At 38.3% G+C, this 17398-nt stretch overlaps 1 protein-coding gene across 1 annotated transcript in view; it reads left to right on the top strand.

Moving 5' to 3' along the window:
* The window catches only part of LOC136879289 (ribosomal RNA-processing protein 7 homolog A), a 144793-nt gene that overhangs the window by 57392 nt on the left and 70003 nt on the right, over positions 1-17398 (top strand). The window contains exon 4 of the mRNA XM_067153114.2: positions 4608-4731. Within this exon, the coding sequence (XP_067009215.2) occupies positions 4608-4731 (124 nt within the window). The remainder of the gene's footprint in view (positions 1-4607; positions 4732-17398) is intronic.

Genomic DNA, 17398 nt, shown 5'->3' with positions numbered 1-17398 from the left:
CAGCCATCATACTAACTGGCGGTATGACACAGTTGATAGTTGATTAAGATAGTGAGGCATTAACGCAGTGGGGTGAAATATCTGATCTGCACCTAGTTTTTGACGCGAAAGACAAGGGCATTTTCCATTCTGCTCGCTGGAGAAGAGACTACAATCCTGACGTAACATTTGTGTCCAAGGCTTGCTTTGATCAACCTCTCAGTATTACATGTACAATATTGTCAAGTTTCCCAAACAGCCAGCATTGACCAGTTCTGTTTGAAGCAGGTATGAAGATAGCCCTGGTGACCTCAGTACGTTTACCCATATGGAATTTTAATTGTGCAAACTGGAATAAATTCTCTAAAGATCTTGGTCAGAAGCTGTGTGGTATAAATCTAGAACCAACTGCCAGTAACTACGATGACTTCGTCAGCTTAGTCATTTCAGCTGCCAAATCGAACATTCCGAGAGGTTTCAGAAAATATTATGTGCCTGGTTGGAATCCAAAAAGTGAGGCTCTGTATAAAGAATATAAAACAACAGGCAGACATGAGGTAGGTTCACAGCTTCTGCGGTCATTATACAAGAATAGGAGAGAAAAATGGGAAGCAACAGTGAGAGACATACTTTGCAAAATTGAGCAGGTAAGCTTGGAGAGTCTTAAATCGACTTACTGAAAAACATTATTCTAAAAATCAGTGCACTAACTTGAGCCCAGATGCCATTACAAATAGAATGGTTGAAGTCACCTGAAGTAAGAGAGATAAATACCATACAAAAACTGTGAAACGTAAGCCCACCAAACTCAAATATGGAACAAAGAAGATTGAGGAACTGTCTGGGCCAGGGATGGCGAATCTATGCCACGCGTATCATTCGGTGACACGCAAACATGATTTCGGTGGCACGCCACATGAACATAATAAAGTTTTTATATAACGTCTTCTACTACAGACAATTCATATCTTATAGTGTCACATGTATAAGAAATAAATAAGGAAAATCTAAATACTAGTTCCATCCGGACATGCAAAATGGCAACACTGCTACACTGATAGATCTGAAAGTCAAGTGAGATAATAGCGTCATTTTCTGGTGGTTTTGTATACAAACCTCGCAAACATGTTTTCGCTGCCAAAAAGAACAGAAACTTATCAAAGGTAGTGACCGGATTTTTAAAAAACAGTTGACAAGAGAATTCAGACTGATAGAAAGATGTGTTGCCTGTGTTTGTAAAGAATTGAATCCCTCACATTTAATGCAAAGTGACATTTCAAGACTAATCATTCAAATGTTTGTTCCATGCCAAATGTAGAAAGAAGAGAGTTCGTGTCACAAAATATTGAACATTAGTCAAAACTAGATCTTTTGTATAAAATTTTTGCCAAGGAATAATATTAGTGCAGATGTTCCATCTGTTTTACTGCATAAAAATGAAATGGCGTATGGCTTTTAGTGCCAGGAGTGTCCGAGGACATGTTCGGCTCGCCAGGTGCAGGTCTTTCGGTTTGACACCCGTAGGTGACCTGCGCGTCGTGATGAGGATGAAATAATGATGAAGACGACACATACACCCAGCCCCAGTGCCAGGGAAATTACCCAATGATGGTTAAAATTCCCGACCCTGCCGGGATTCGAACCCGGGACCGCTGTGACCAAAGGCCAGCACGCTAACCGTTTAGCCATGGAGCCGGACTTCACTGCATAGTACAGCATGCATGGGAAACGCTTTCTGACAGTGAGTTCTTGAAATAAAACTTCCTTACTGATGTCTGACACATTATTTGAAAACTTCCCTGACAAACAACAAATGATTAACAGAATGAAAGGAATGCCAGCCAGCTGAACTGCTGTGGTAGAATAATAAGAATGAGTGAAGAAGTTTCGGACCAGTTGAAAGCTAATTTGGATAACTCCCAGATGTATGCAGTACAGTATGTTTTGATGAAAGCATGGATGTGACCTTGCAAGCAAGGATAGCTGTTTTTTCTGATTTCCTTGCGGAAATGTGATGAGGTAGAAATTAGTTAAATTGTTGAGCGTACGAACTACGACAACATGGAAAGATAATGAAGCTAATGGAGGAAGTGAAGTCCACTGGCAATATTAGTATTTTTGATTTTATATCTAGTAATATTTATCGTTTTATAATTTGTTTTACGTTGCATCGACACAGGTGGGTCTTATGGCGATGATGGGATAGGAAAGGAAACCGCCGTAGCCTTAATTGAGGTACAGCCCCAGCATTTGACTCGTGTGAAAATGGGAAACCACAGAAAACCATCTTCAGGGCTGCCAACAGTGGGGCTTGAACCCACTATCTCCCGGATGCAAGCTTACATCTGCACGGCCAACTCGCCTGTTAATAATATTTAATGACGAAGTATGTTACAATAGGAGCTTATTATTTATTTACAAATAATAATATATATTCTCAAAACTTACATATTTAAAAATGTATTTTTTGCAGTATTTGCAAAATACAACCATGGAACATACAATCTAATGTATTTACAAAATATATATCTAATAAATAAACGAATAAATCAGTAAATACATAAAGAAAATAAATAATATATTATGAAACATAATAGGAAATTTGGAAAGGAAGTCACGTGGGGGTGGGGGGTGTTGTATAGGTTGTAGGCATTCCTTAAAGGAAAATAACAAGTGGCACAGTCAGCAGTTGAGAACAATAAACCATTCTTAAAATGGCACACTAGTTGGAAAAGTTTCACCGTCCCTGGTCTAGGCCATTCTCTATTCACGAAGTTGAAGCTGCTATCATGCTGAAAACCGGTAAGGCTGCTGGCCCAGATAATATCTACAACAAATTCCTTCAAAATATGGGTCCACATAGCATAAAGTGGATCACTTCTCTTTTTACTAACATCCTACAGACTAACAACCTGCCAAAGCAGTTCAAATGGTCAAAGGTGATCGTCCTTCTTAAACTTGGAAAGTTGGAGCAGAGACCAGAAAACTACCGCCCAATAGCACTTCTCAGTTGCATTTATAAACTCTTGGAACGAGTTCTCCTCACTAGGATAGCATCCCTCATTGAAGCTGTAATCCCTCCAGAACAAGTTGGTTTCAGTAGAAATCTTAGGCTGTACTGATCAAGTTTTGTCTTTTACCACTCACATTGAGGCAGGCTTCCAAAAGAAGTTAAAATCAACAGCTGTCTTTATTGACCTGACAAGTGCATATGATACTGTCTGGTGATCTGGACTAATTCTTAAAGTGCTGGAAATAATTCCCTGCTTGGAAATTGCAAACCTAATTTCCAGCATGCTTTGTGAGAGAGAGAGTATGTAGTATTCGTAGGTGATTCTAAAAGTCGCAAAAGAAAATTAAATAACGGCCTGCCACACGGATCAGTATTGGCCCCAGTTCTCTTCAACCTCTACATTCATGACTTACCATCAACCACAGCTACTAAGATCATCTATGCAGATGACATTGCACTGGTAGCTCAAAGCAGAAATTTTGAGGATGTAGAAGGCATTCTTTCAGCAGACTTTGTCAAAATGGCAACATTCTTCAAGTCTTGGCATTTGATCCCAAGTGCTTCTAAGACCAAGGTTTCGTGTTTCCATCTCAGCAATCGACTTGCAAACTACGAGCCATCTGTTTTATTTCTTGGTGAAAAACTAAAGTACAACCCGTTCCTGAAATATCTAGTTAGTCACACTGGACAGAACTTTGATCTACAAAGAACATCTCGCCAAGCTCTCTCACAAATTGCTACAAGGAATAACATCCTGCACAAGCTTTGTGGCAGTTCCTGGGGAGCCTCGGATGACTGCTTACGATTAACGGGTAACAGTCTTATCGACTCTGCAGCGGAATACTGTGCCCCAGAATGGCTGGAAAGTTCACATGTGCATAAAGTGGATACTAAGCTGAATGATACCATGCGCTGCATAACTGGTACTGTAAAGTCAACACCTCGCCACTGGTTACCCGTACTTAGTCATATCCCACCACCCCACCTGAGGAGAAAGGAAGCCCTGCTGAGAGAAGCAAAGAAGATGTGGTCATCTCCCTCATTACCAGTTCACCAGGAATTTTGTTACCCATTGCCATGACGACTTCGATCTAGGAGACCAGCGAGTATACTGGTCGGTCGACTCTTGAAGGATAATTTTAATCTAAACCAGAGCTGGCGGGATGAGTGGTCAAATTCAACATCTGGAACTAATGCTCATGAGCTAAATCCAACTCAGAAAATAGATGATTAGTTGTGAATTTCTCTTTCTAATTGACTTCCCAATAGTCTCTTTACATTAAACTGTAAATGCTGGATGTGTACTAACAACTGTTAATATGTACAATATATATTTGCATGTTTATCTTTCTGACCTATTTAAGATGAATGTAGGAATTTTCATTATAAAAATCAGCTGTACTTACTTTCCTTTCACTAGGTAAATTCTGGTCTATTTGTAGCTTGTTTGCATGTTTGCCTACTTATATTTTAGACTCGATTGTAATCATTTTTACAAAATAATTCTCTGCTATTGTGGATTTTGTTTCAGTTCCATTACTGAACATTAAATCTTCCTGTATTGTAAAATGTAATTTGGAACTCTGTAGCAAAGATTTTATTATTTTATCTCCAGGGATATAAAGTTGCCTATGTGGTATTCAAAACACCTAAAGGACTTCAGTCTGCTCTGAAATGGGAAACAAATGTACCCTTAATTTTATCTACAGAAGAATCCCCAATAGTTACAGGATTGAAAAGTAAGTACAATAGAGAATGTAATCCGTAAATTATTTTTATAAGATGGATTTGTATTGGAATGTTCCAGTTTATTACTTAATAATACAGTAGATGAGAAACCTTCCTCTGTGGATCAGTAGTAATGTGTTAACCTCTGAATCCCAAGATCACAGATTCAGACTTTAACATCAGGCATTTGGCTTGGAATCCTGGCCCTGTTATAAAACATAGATGTTTGGAAGGAAGTCTTCTTAACTTCTTGAAATTGTTAGTGAATTTGGGCTCAAGCAAATGTGTCACTTCCCAACAAGAAACGAAAACTTCCTGGACCTCGTTCTAATCTCAGAACAATACTGTGGACACTTGGACTGCTTTGATATAGAAAAGATAATTGCATCCGACCATTGAGCTGTAGAATTCACTTTATCTTTACCGCGAGTTGTGTGCCCCGCACTGCAGAGGAAGTTTTATGTTCACATGGACTAAAGCCGATTTTCCTCAAATGAGAGATCTCCTTTCGTTGTGTCCCTGGAATTTAGTCGAAGACTCCCCCTCCATGGCATTAACCCTTTTTTTACGACCTCCTCCTCGCTGTAATAAAAGACACTGTACCATCCCAGATAGTTAACACGCTGAAGAACCCATAGTTAACACGCTGAAGAACCCATGCTGGTACGACTCTGAGGGAATATCATAAGTAATGAATTTCATTGTGGTCCATATTGACAATTGATCGAGATCAAAGGGTAGAGAAGGGTTTACCTATTCAATTCCATTAGCTTGTATGTTGTCTTAGCTGCCAACCATCTGGAATTTTGTAAACAAAAAATGGAGGTCATCTCCCCTGCCATCTACTATGTTTCAGGAAGGGAAAGAATTACAGGACAAGAGGAGCATCCTGGACAGTTTTGCAGATACCTTTGAAAAGTATCACATTCACTTGCCACAAAGTGTAATCTATCCACTTTGTCCATGCATGATATAGGCCTAACCTCAATAGTGACCTCTCCAGCAGAGGTATCTTCAATTCTTGCTTTTTTGGATACCTCCAAATCATATGGTCCCAATGACATACCCACAATAGTTTTGAAAGAATGTGCATCTGAGCCAGGTAGGCCTCTTAGCATCATCATAATAAATATGTCATTCTCCTCAGGGTATTTTCTGTGTGAATAGAAGAAAAGTTACTTCATACCGGTTTTCAAGATAGACAAAATGGTGTTCGATAACTATAGGCATGTTGTGTTATTGTCCCTGATTTCAAAGGTGGCTTAGAATATCATGTATAAGAGTTTGTACAGTTTTCACAGTATATTAATATAGCTCACCAGGGTTTTGTACAGAAACACTCTACCGTGTCCAATGTGGTGTATATCAATTTCATTTCAGTATCTCTGGATACCTCCCCTGTGAACCATGTGACCTTGCCGCGGTGGGGAGGCTTGCGTGTCCCACTGAAGCAGATAGCCGAGCTGCAGGTGCAACCATATCGGATGGGTACCTGTTGAGAAACCAGACTAAGGAATGGTTCATCGAAAGGGGGGGTAGCAGCCTTTCGGAAGTTGCAAGGGCGGCAGTCTGGATGATTGACTGATATGGCCTTGTAATAATACTCAACATGGCTTAGCTGTGTTGATATTGCTACACGGCTGAAAGCAACGAGAAACTACAGCCGTAACTAACTCCCGAGGATATGCAGCTCTCTCTGTATGAATGATGTACTGATGATGGCTTCCTCCCGGGTAAAAATATTCCAGAGTTAAACTAGTCCCCCATTCTGCGAGTCGGAGCGTGGAATGTTAGAAGTTTGAATCGTTCTGGTAGATTAGAGAATCTGAAAAGGGAGATGGATAGACTAAAGGTAGATGTGGTTGGTATAAGTGAAGTACGTTGGCAGGAAAAACAGGATTTTTGGTCAGGCGACTACCGAATTATCAACACAAAATCAAACAGAGAAAATGCAGGAGTTGGTTTAATAATGAATAAGAAAATAGGGCAGCGGGTAAGCTACTACGACCAGCATAGTGAAAGAATTATTGTTGTCTAGATAGACACCAAACTAATGCCCACCACAATAGTGCAGGTCTATATGCCTACTAGCTCAGCGGATGATGAGGAAATCGAAAGAACATATGAGGAGATAGATGATTTAATACAATATGTAAAAGGTGACGAGAATCTAATTGTGATGGGAGACTTGGTAGGCCAAGGAAAAGAAGGTAATACAGTAGGAGAATTCGGATTGGGACAAAGGAACAAAAGAGGAAGTCGGCTGGTTGAATTCTGCACTGGTCATAATTTAGTCCTTGCCAATACTTGGTTCAAACACCACAAACAGCGGCTTTATACGTGGACGAAACCTGGAGACACTGGCAGGTATCAAATAGACTTCATTATGATTAGGCAGAGATTCAGAAACCAGGTGTTGGATTGCAAAACTTTCCCAGGAGCAGACGTTGACTCTGACCACAACTTGTTGGTCATGAAATGCCATCTGAAGCTGAAGAAATTGAAGAAAGGAAAGAATGCAAAAAGATGGGATCTAGACAAGTTGAAAGAAAAGAGTGTGAGGGATTGTTTCAAGGAACATGTTGCACAAGGACTAAATGAAAAGGCTGAAGGAAACACTATAGAGGAAGAGTGGAGAGTCATGAAAAATGAAGTCGGTAGGGCTGCTGAAGAAATGTTAGGAAGGAAGAAAAGATCAACTAAGAATCAGTGGATAACTCAGGAGATACTACACCTGATTGATGAACGACAAAAATACAAGAATGCTAGAAATGAAGAAGGCAGAAAAGAATACAGGTGATTAAAGAATGAAGTGGATAGAAAGTGCAAGGTAGCTAAGGAAGACTGGCTCAAGGAGAAGTGCAAGGATGTCGAAGGTTGTATGGTCCTGGGAAAGGTAGATGCTGCATACAGGAAAATCAAGGAAACCTTTGGAGAAATGAAATCTAGGTGTATGAACATTAAGAGCTCAGATGGAAAGACACTTCTAGGGAAAGAAGACAAAGCAGAAAGATGGCAGGAACATATCCAACAGTTGTATTAAGGTGAAAATGTAGATAATTTGGTTCTGGAACAAGAAGAGGCTGTCAATGCTGATGAAATGGGAGACCCAGTTTTGAGGTCAGGGTTTGACAGCTGTGAGTGACCTAAATAGGAACAAGGCACCTGGAATTGATGACATTCCCTCTGAATTACTGACTGCCTTAGGAGAAACCACCATGGCAAGGTTATTTCATTTAGTGTGTAAGATGTATGAGACAGAGAAGTCCCATCCGGTTTTCGGCAGAATGTTGTTATACCTAATCCCAAGAAAGCCGGTTCTGACAGGTGTGTAAACTATCATACCATTAGTTTAGTATCTCATGCCTGCAAAATTTTTAACACGTATTGTTTATAGAAGAATGGAAAAAACAAGTTGAAGCAGAGTTGGGAGAAGATCAGTTTGGCTTCATAAGAAATGTAGGAACACATGAAGCAATCCTGACTGTACGTCTGACCTTAGAGGATCGAATCAAGAAGGACAAGCCCACTTACATGGCATTCGTAGATCTAGAAAAGGCATTCGATAAGGTTGATTGGACCAAGCTATTTAAGATTCAGAAGGTGATTGGGATCAGATACTGAGAACGAAGAATTATCTACAATCTGTATAAAAATCAGTCTACAGTGATAAGAATCGAGGGCTTTGAAAAAGAAGCAGCAATCCAGAAAGGAGTGAGGCAAGGTTGCAGTTTGTCCCCTCTCCTTTTCAATGTTTACATAGAACAGGCAGTAAAGGAAATCAAAGAGAAATTTGGAAAGGGAATCAACAGTCCAAGGAGAGGAAATCAAAACCTTGAGATTTGCCGATGATATTGTTATTTTATCTGAGACTGCAGAAGATCTTGAGAAGCTGCTGAATGGTATGGGCGAAGTCTTGGGTAAGGAGTACAATATGAAAATAAATAAGTCCAAAACAAAAGTAATGGAGTGCAGTCGGACGAAGGCAGGTGATGCAGGAAATATTAAATTAGGAAATGAAGTATTAAAGGAAGTAGATGAATATTGTTACTTGGGTAGTAAAATAAGTAACGATGGCAGAAGGAGAGCATAAAATGCAGATTAGCACAGCAAGGAAGAGTTTTCTTAAGAAATTTTCTCACTTCAAACATTGATATAGGAATTAGAAAGATGTTTTTGAAGACTTTCGTGTGGAGTGTGGCATTGTATGGAAGTGAAACATGGACGATAACTAGCTCAGAAAGAAAGAGAATAGAAGCTTTTGAAATGTGGTGTTACAGAAGAATGCTGAAGGTGAGATGGATAGATCAAATCACAAATGAAGAGATACTGAATTATTGGCGAGAGGAGATCGATTTGGCTAAATTTGACGAGAAGAAGAGATGGAATGATAGGACACATCTTAAGACACTCAGGACTTGTTCAGTTGGTTTTTGAAGGAAGTGTAGGTGGTAAGAACGGTAGGGGTAGACCAAGGTATGAATATGACAAGCAGATTAGAGAAGATGTAGGATGCAGTTGTTACGTAGAAATGAAAAGGTTAGCACAGGATAGGGTGGCATGGAGGGCTGCATCAAACCAGTGTAGGGACTGATGACTCAAAACACAACAACATTTCTGGATAGTAGGCAACAAGTGGACGTTGTTTACACGGACTTCTCCAAAGCCTTTGATTTAGTTCAACATGACGCTGTACTCATCAAATTGTCAGCATATGGAATAGGAGGAAGTTCTTTGGAGTGGATTAGCAGCTTTCTCACTGATAGGGTTTCGTGGTAAAAGGTGATGGTATTATGTCAAACCCTACTTCTGGTGAACCCCAAGGCCCGTTACTGGGCCCTCTTTTCTTTGTCATATTCATAAACGATATAACAACATTTATACAACACTGTAATTGCCTTCTCTATGCTGACAATCTAAAGATCTTAAGGTGATGAATAGTGAGTTGGACTGTAAATTGCTACAGTTTGACTTAAACATCCTAAGCAACTGGTGTGAAAAGTGGCTGCGTGGTGGTTTGAATACTTCGAAATGCAATGCAATTACATTTTCACATAAGTTGGAACGAGTAAATTACCCTTACCATTTATGCAATTTTCAAATAGCTCATGTGAATGAAATAAATGATCTTAGTGTGACACTTTCAAACTGTTACGGTCTTTCTTTCGAGAAACATTTAGACAAGATTTCTAGGAAAGTGTTTGAATTACTTGGTTTTCTGAAAAGAAACTGCCAAATTTGTTTCTCTTGGAACTGTAATAATTTAGTTTTGCACTCTAATCAGGCAATCGTTATAATACTATTGCAATACCTTCTCAGCAGTATTTAATACAAAACTTGGAAAGCGTCCAAATAAGGTTCATGAAATGGATCAGCTACAAAGGTTTGGGTATTTCTCTCTCTTCGTCCGATTAAGAGTCTTTTTGTGAGACTATGAGTAGGAGGACATTGCACTCACGCCGCATATGTGCCAATGCCCTCTTTCTTTATAAGTGTCTGACGAATAGTGGATTGCTCAACTTTATTGGAGTTGATTCCATTACATGTTCTTCGTCTCAATACTAGGCAATATTAAAAACTTCATATTTGGTCTGTATTGAAAGGAGACTAACACATAATAAATGATCTACCTTATATCAATACAAAATATGCTGCTAATACAAGATCACAACATTTTTATTAGGGACCGGTTTCGAAGTCCTTGGACACCATCATCAGCCAAAATAGGTCAATTGAACAAAGATATACATATATTACAATGCAAATATAGACCATTAGTAATAAAATAACACCGAGCTCGATAGCTGCAGTCGCTTAAGTGCGGCTGGTATCCAGTATTCGGGAGATAGTAGGTCGAACCCCACTGTCGGCAGCCCTGAAGATGGTTTTCCGTGGTTTCCCATTTTTACATCAGGCAAATGCTGGGGCTGTACTTTAATTAAGGCCACGGCTGCTTCCTTCCCACTCCTAGCCCTTCCCTATCGCATCATCGCCATAAGACCTATCTGTGTCGGTGTGACATAAAGCAACTGGCAAAAGAATAAAATAACATAAAATGGGAGAAACATACAACGTGATGGTGCTTAAAAATCATTCTTACGAAATTTACAAGTTACAGTAGAGACTTGATGGTCAGATAATAAATTTTATATAATATATAATAATATTTTATTATCTGACCATCAAGTCTCTAACTTGTAAATTTCGTAAGAATGATTTTTAAGCACCATCATGTTTTATATTTCTCCCATTTTATATTATTGTAATACTAATGATCTATATTTGTATTGTAATATACATACATATATCTTTGTTCATTTGACCTATTGTGGCTGATGATGGTGTCGAAGGACATTGAAACCGGTCCCTAATAAAAATGTTGTGATCTTGTATTAGAAACATATTTTGTATTGATATAAGGTGGATCATTTGTACTCTCCTTTATTATGTGTTATACTAGGCGAAGGTATATTTTTCACCTGCCTAAAGTGAGAACTGTGGCTCGGGCTAACTCATGGCTTCTGAGGTCACTAACATCACTGAATGAGGTGGGTGAATCAGTGGATCTTTTCCACTCACCCCCATCTAAAATCAGATGTGCCCTAACAACCTCATGAATATAAGGCCCTCTCTGTAAAATGTGTGTTTGAGTCATCAGTCCATAGACTGGTTTGATGCAGCTTCCATGCCACCCTATCCTGTGCTAACCTTTTCATTTCTACGTAACTATTGCATCCTACATCTGCTCTAATCTGCTTGTCATATTCATACCTTGGTCTACCCTTACCGTTCTTACCACCTACACTTCCTTCAAAAACCAACTGAACAAGTCCTGGGTGTCTTAAGATGTGTCCTATCATTCTATCTCTTCTTCTCGTCAAATTTAGCCAAATCGATCTCCTCTCACCAATTCGATTCAGTATCTCTTCATTCGTGATTCGATCTATCCATCTCACCTTCAGCATTCTTCTGTAAAACCACATTTCAAAAGCTTCTATTCTCTTTCTTTCTGAGCTAGTTATTGTACATGTTTCACTTCCATACAACGCCACGCTCCACACGAAAGTCTTCAAAAACATCTTTCTAATTCCGATATCAGTGTTTGAGGTGAGCAAATTTCTTTTCTTAAGAAAGCTCTTCCTTCCTTGTGCTAGTCTGCATTTTATGTCCTCCTTACTTCTGCCATCGTTAGCTATTTTACTACTCAAGTAACAATATTCATCTACTTCCTTTAAGACTTCATTTCCTAATCTAATATTTCCTGCATCACCTGCCTTCGTTCGACTGCACTCCATTACTTTTGTTTTGGACTTATTTATTTTCATCTTGTACTCCTTACCCAAGACTTCATCCATACCATTCAGCAACTTCTCGAGATCTTCTGCAGTCTCAGATAAAATAACAATATCATCGGCAAATCTCAAGGTTTTGATTTCCTCTCCTTGGACTGTTGATTCCCTTTCCAAATTTCTCTTTGATTTCCTTTACTACCTGTTCTATGTAAACATTGAAAAGGAGAGGGGACAAACTGCAACCTTGCCTCACTCCTTTCTGGATTGCTGCTTCTTTTACAAAGCCCTCGATTCTTATCACTGCAGACTGATTTTTATACAGATTGTAGATAATTCTTCGTTCTCGGTATCTGATCCCTATCATCTTCAGAATCATAAATAGCTTGGTCCAATCAACATTATCGAATGCCTTTTCTAGATCTACGAATGCCATGTACGTGGGCTTGTCCTTCTTGATTCGATCCTCTAAGATCAGACGTACAGTCAGGATTGCTTCACGTGTTCCTACATTTCTTATGAAGCCAAATTGATCTTCTCCCAACTCAGCTTCAACTTGTTTTTCCATTCTTCTGTAAATAACACGTGTTAAAATTTTGCAGGCATGAGATACTAAACTAATGGTTCAGTAGTTTTCACTCCTGTCAGCACCGGCTATCTTGGGAATAGGTATAACAACGTTCTTCCGAAAATCGGATGGGACTTCTCCTGTCTCATACATCTTGCACACTAAATGAAATAACCTTGCCATGCTGGTTTCTCCTAAGGCAGTCAGTAATTCAGAGGGAATGTCATCAATTCCAGGTGCCTTGTTCCTATTGAGGTCACTCACAGCTCTGTCAATCTCTGACCTCAAAATTGGGTCTCCCATTTCATCAGCATCAACAGCCCCTTCATGTTCCAGAACCAAATTATCTACTTCTTTACCTTCATACAACTGTTGGATATGCTCCTGCCATCTTTCCGCTTTGTCTTCTTTCCCTAGAAGTGGCTTTCCATCTGAGCTCTTAATATTCATACACCTAGATTTCATTTCTCCAAAGGTTTCCTTGATTTTCCTGTATGCAGCATCTACCTTTCCCAGGACCATACAGCCTTCGACATCCTTGCACTTCTCCTTCAGCCATTCTTCCTAGCTACCTTGCACTTTCTATCCACTTCATTCTTTAATAATTTATTTAATAGTAAAGATTCGCACAATGTGCAAAGAAAATAATTTTAGTTCTCATTATCATCGAGGCAGAATTTAGTCAGTGACACCAATCTTTTCTTGCAAGACATTGCGTGGTACCTTCCACAGCCCTTGCCACACAATTTGCAGAAGCACTGTGAATCGCTTGGTTCATGGTAGTTGGTTTTGCTACATAACCGGTGGTGAAATCCATGAACAGCAAAACGCGTCATTACATGTCTAAGCTGATAACCGGGCTTTTTCCATTCGCTATTTAACATAGCGTCTGTAGAGTAGAAATCCAGCCATATTTCTTCCCTTTTTCTCTGAAGGTCAGTGAGCAAATTTTCGTATGCCGGTGTAGAGGGTAGTTGCAGTTGTAGACGGAGATCTTCTATGAATAAAGTTTCTCTTGCCAGCACATACACCAGGCGCGATCGGGTATACTTTGATACACATAAAGCTTTTTTTAAGAATTTGGCTTTCACTTTTTCTATATCTGCTAGATTGCTTTTGGTAAGATACTCCCAAATTATTACCTGTATTCTTTTCTGCCTTCTTCATTTCTAGCATTCTTGTATTTTTGCCGTTCATCAATCAGGTGTAGTATCTCCTGAGTTATCCACTGATTCTTAGTTGATCTTTTCTTCCTTCCTAACATTTCTTCAGCAGCCCTACCGACTTCATTTTTCATGACTCTCCACTCTTCCTCTATAGTGTTTCCTTCAGCCTTTTCATTTAGTCCTTGTGCAACATGTTCCTTGAAACAATCCCTCACACTCTTTTCTTTCAACTTGTCTAGATCCCATCTTTTTGCATTCTTTCCTTTCTTCAATTTCTTCAACTTCAGATGGCATTTCATGACCAACAAGTTGTGGTCAGAGTCCACGTCTGCTCCTGGGAAAGTTTTGCAATCCAACACCTGGTTTCTGAATCTCTGCCTAATCATAATGAAGTCTATTTGATACCTGCCAGTGTCTCCAGGTCTCGTCCACGTATACAGCCGTCGTTTGTGGTGTTTGAACCAAGTATTGGCAAGGACTAAATTATGACCAGTGCAGAATTCAACCAGCCGACTTCCTCTTTCGTTCCTTTGTCCCAATCCAAATTCTCCTACTGTACTACCTTCTCTTCCTTGGCCTACCACTGCATTCCAGTCTCCCATCACAATTAGATTCTCGTCACCTTTTACATATTTAGATGTAGTTTAATAATGTCAATCATTTAAGGAGATCCAGTTTTTTAAATTTATTTTTTAGTTATTTATTTGTTTATTTATTTAAGGTGTTGCAAATACGCATATATAAATGGCTCTAGATTTTGTTTGAAATTGGTTATTATTTTAGAAAATTAGTGTTATTTATTTAAGGTGTATTTGTTGTATATTTTGTTGAATCATCTTTAATTGGGCAAATAACCAGTTGAAGATAAATATATCTATCTATCTGTCTGCCTATCTATCTATCTATCTATCTATCTATCAAACCTGCCAGAGGGCAGAAAAAAGTTCATTCAGCACTTCAAGGTCATATGATTTCAGCCTGTAAAAGATCTCTGGTGGCACATTTGGATTTTACTAAAAAAAATTACTTACAACTCAACCATAATCACATAACAGGTGTATATTTTAATTTGTTGTGTCGTTTGAGGAGAAAGTATGACCTAGCCAGTTTATCTTTAATATCCTTATACCATTTCAGTTTAACTGGTCATCTGGTTAGGTAAGCAAGTCAGGGTATCAGCATATGATCCACCCCGGTGTAGATACTGTACCTAGGTGTTAATATAAGGAAAGGTCTTCATTGGGGTAATCACATAAATGGGATTGTAAATAAAGGGTACAGATCTCTGCACATGGTTATGAGGGTGTTTAGGGGTTGTAGTAAGGATGTAAAGGAGAGGGCATATCAGTCTCTAATAAGACCCCAACTAGAGTATGGTTCTAGTGTATGGGACCCTTACCAGGATTACCTGATTCAGGAACTGGAAAAAATCCAAATAAAAGCAGCTTGATTTGTTCTGGGTGATTTCCGACAAAAGAGTAGCGTTACAAAAATGTTGCAAAGTTTGGGTTGGGAAGAATTGAGAGAAAGAAGAAGAGCTGCTCGACTAAGTGGTATGTAAAATGCTTACAATATAGTGATTATTTTAATCCACCTATTCAATACAAATTGGTTTTGTGTTGCTAGTTTATAATACAACACGAATTTACAGGGACATGTTTCGCTTTATTTACAAGTATCTTCAGCCTACATAATTGTCTCAAGGTTAAGACCTGTCATAATTAGATTGTTTTTACACATTTTATGCTCGAGTATAAATCCATGTTTAGTAATAATATGTAAAAAACATAGGAATTGTGTTCACATTAAAAGTATGACAATATGAATTACAATGTTGAATTGAAGTAACCCTTAATACTAAAATACATTGACGTCCAAAACATAGCAAGTACAATTAAAAAATTTGGTTAAAATTGTTTTCACAATTACAATGTTGAATTGGAGTAATCCTTAATTCTAAAATACATTGACGTCCAAAACATAGCAAGTACAGTTTAAAAATTTGGTTAAAATTGTTTTCACAGTTGAAAATGTTGAATTGGAATAATCCTTAATTCTAAAATACATTGATATCCAAAACATAGTAACTACAATTTAAAAATTTGGCTAAAATTGTTTTCACAATGCTGTGGTTGATTGAATCAACTGTAATATGGCTTTAAATTTGAGTCATAAATATAAACTGAAGGTTAAAATATAGGAGCCATTTTTTCTAAAATCCATTGATTTCTGGAACACATTAACTTCCAATTAAGAATTTGGTTAATAATTGTGATCTCCAATGCAATTATTTAAAAACAACTATGATTTAACCCCATGTGTAATTTGAGTCGAAATGATATTCTAAAAATTAAAATCTTGGATCCGTTGGAGAACAGCTTCTAGAATTTTCGAAGCTTGCTGCAGTTTGGTGATGATCAGTGAAAGTATTAGAATAATTAGTTCTTGTTTATTGCGACTTGAATATCCATTGGTAGCAGATTGTATTAATGTAGTTGTAGTTAAGGGGGGGGGGGCTTCTATTCAAATCTTGAGTAGCAGTTTATGTTTCTTTCGAGGTAATAGAATGAGTGAAGCTTCTGGAACAAATGGAAATTAACTTGAAATGATGTTATGTGTTGTTGTGCTTGTAATGTGAGTTTGATGTTATATTTTTTCTTTCTTCACTTACCCCTTTGACTGCTGCTACAAAGTCTTGTGGTCTTTCTTATGTTACTGTGACTAATGTCTGTTGTGGTTCTACTCCTTGTGTTGTACGTGTGGAGGGGCTGTTGTGAGGGGCAAGTAGGGGGTTGAGGGGGATAGATGTTGGGCGGGGTGTTTGCTATTGGCGTACCATGTGGTGGGGAGTTCTTATCTGTTGTCGGGGTGGGGGTAGGGGATGATCCTGTGGGCGGGACGTTAAGCTTTGGCGTGTTATGTAGAGGGGGATTCGTTGTCGAAATAGTTTCTGTTGTGAGTATTTTTAGATTAAATATCCTAAAGAATTTGCTTTTATCTGATTTGAAAGTTTGTAACAATGTTGGCAACTGTTCTATTAACGGGCTTTTTATTTCGGCCGCGTCGTTCAAATTTTTTCTTTATTAAAATATTGATCCAAATAAATACATATGTTTTCAAACTCTGTCATTAGCTTCCCCTTTTCGATCCTTTTGATTATTGTAAGGTCTTTGTCTATTGAGGTATAATGATGGCCGGTTTCTTTCATACGATTACTCATTGCGGAGTATTTATTATTATTATTATTTATAATTATTATTACTTACACTGATCAAATCACCAAACTGTAGCAAGCTTCGAAAATTCTAGAAGCTGGTCTCCAACGGATCCAAGATTTTAATTTTTAGAATATCATTTCGACTCAAATTACACATGGAGTCAAATCATAGTTGTTTTTAAATAATTGCATTGGAGATCACAATTATTAAACAAATTCTCAGTTGGAAGTTACTGTGTTCCAGAAGTCAATGGATTTTAGAAAAAATGGCTCCTATATTTTAACCTTCAGTTTATATTTATGACTCAAATTTAAAGCCATATTACAGTTGATTCAATCAACCACAGCATTATGAAAACAATTTTAGCCAAATTTTTAAATTGTAGTTACTATGTTTTGGATGTCAATGTATTTTAGAATTAAGGATTACTCCAATTC

Source organism: Anabrus simplex, chromosome 1 (assembly GCF_040414725.1).
Source record: "Anabrus simplex isolate iqAnaSimp1 chromosome 1, ASM4041472v1, whole genome shotgun sequence".
In the NCBI taxonomy this organism is placed as follows: domain Eukaryota; kingdom Metazoa; phylum Arthropoda; class Insecta; order Orthoptera; family Tettigoniidae; genus Anabrus; species Anabrus simplex.
This window is presented reverse-complemented; position numbering and strand designations above follow the sequence as displayed.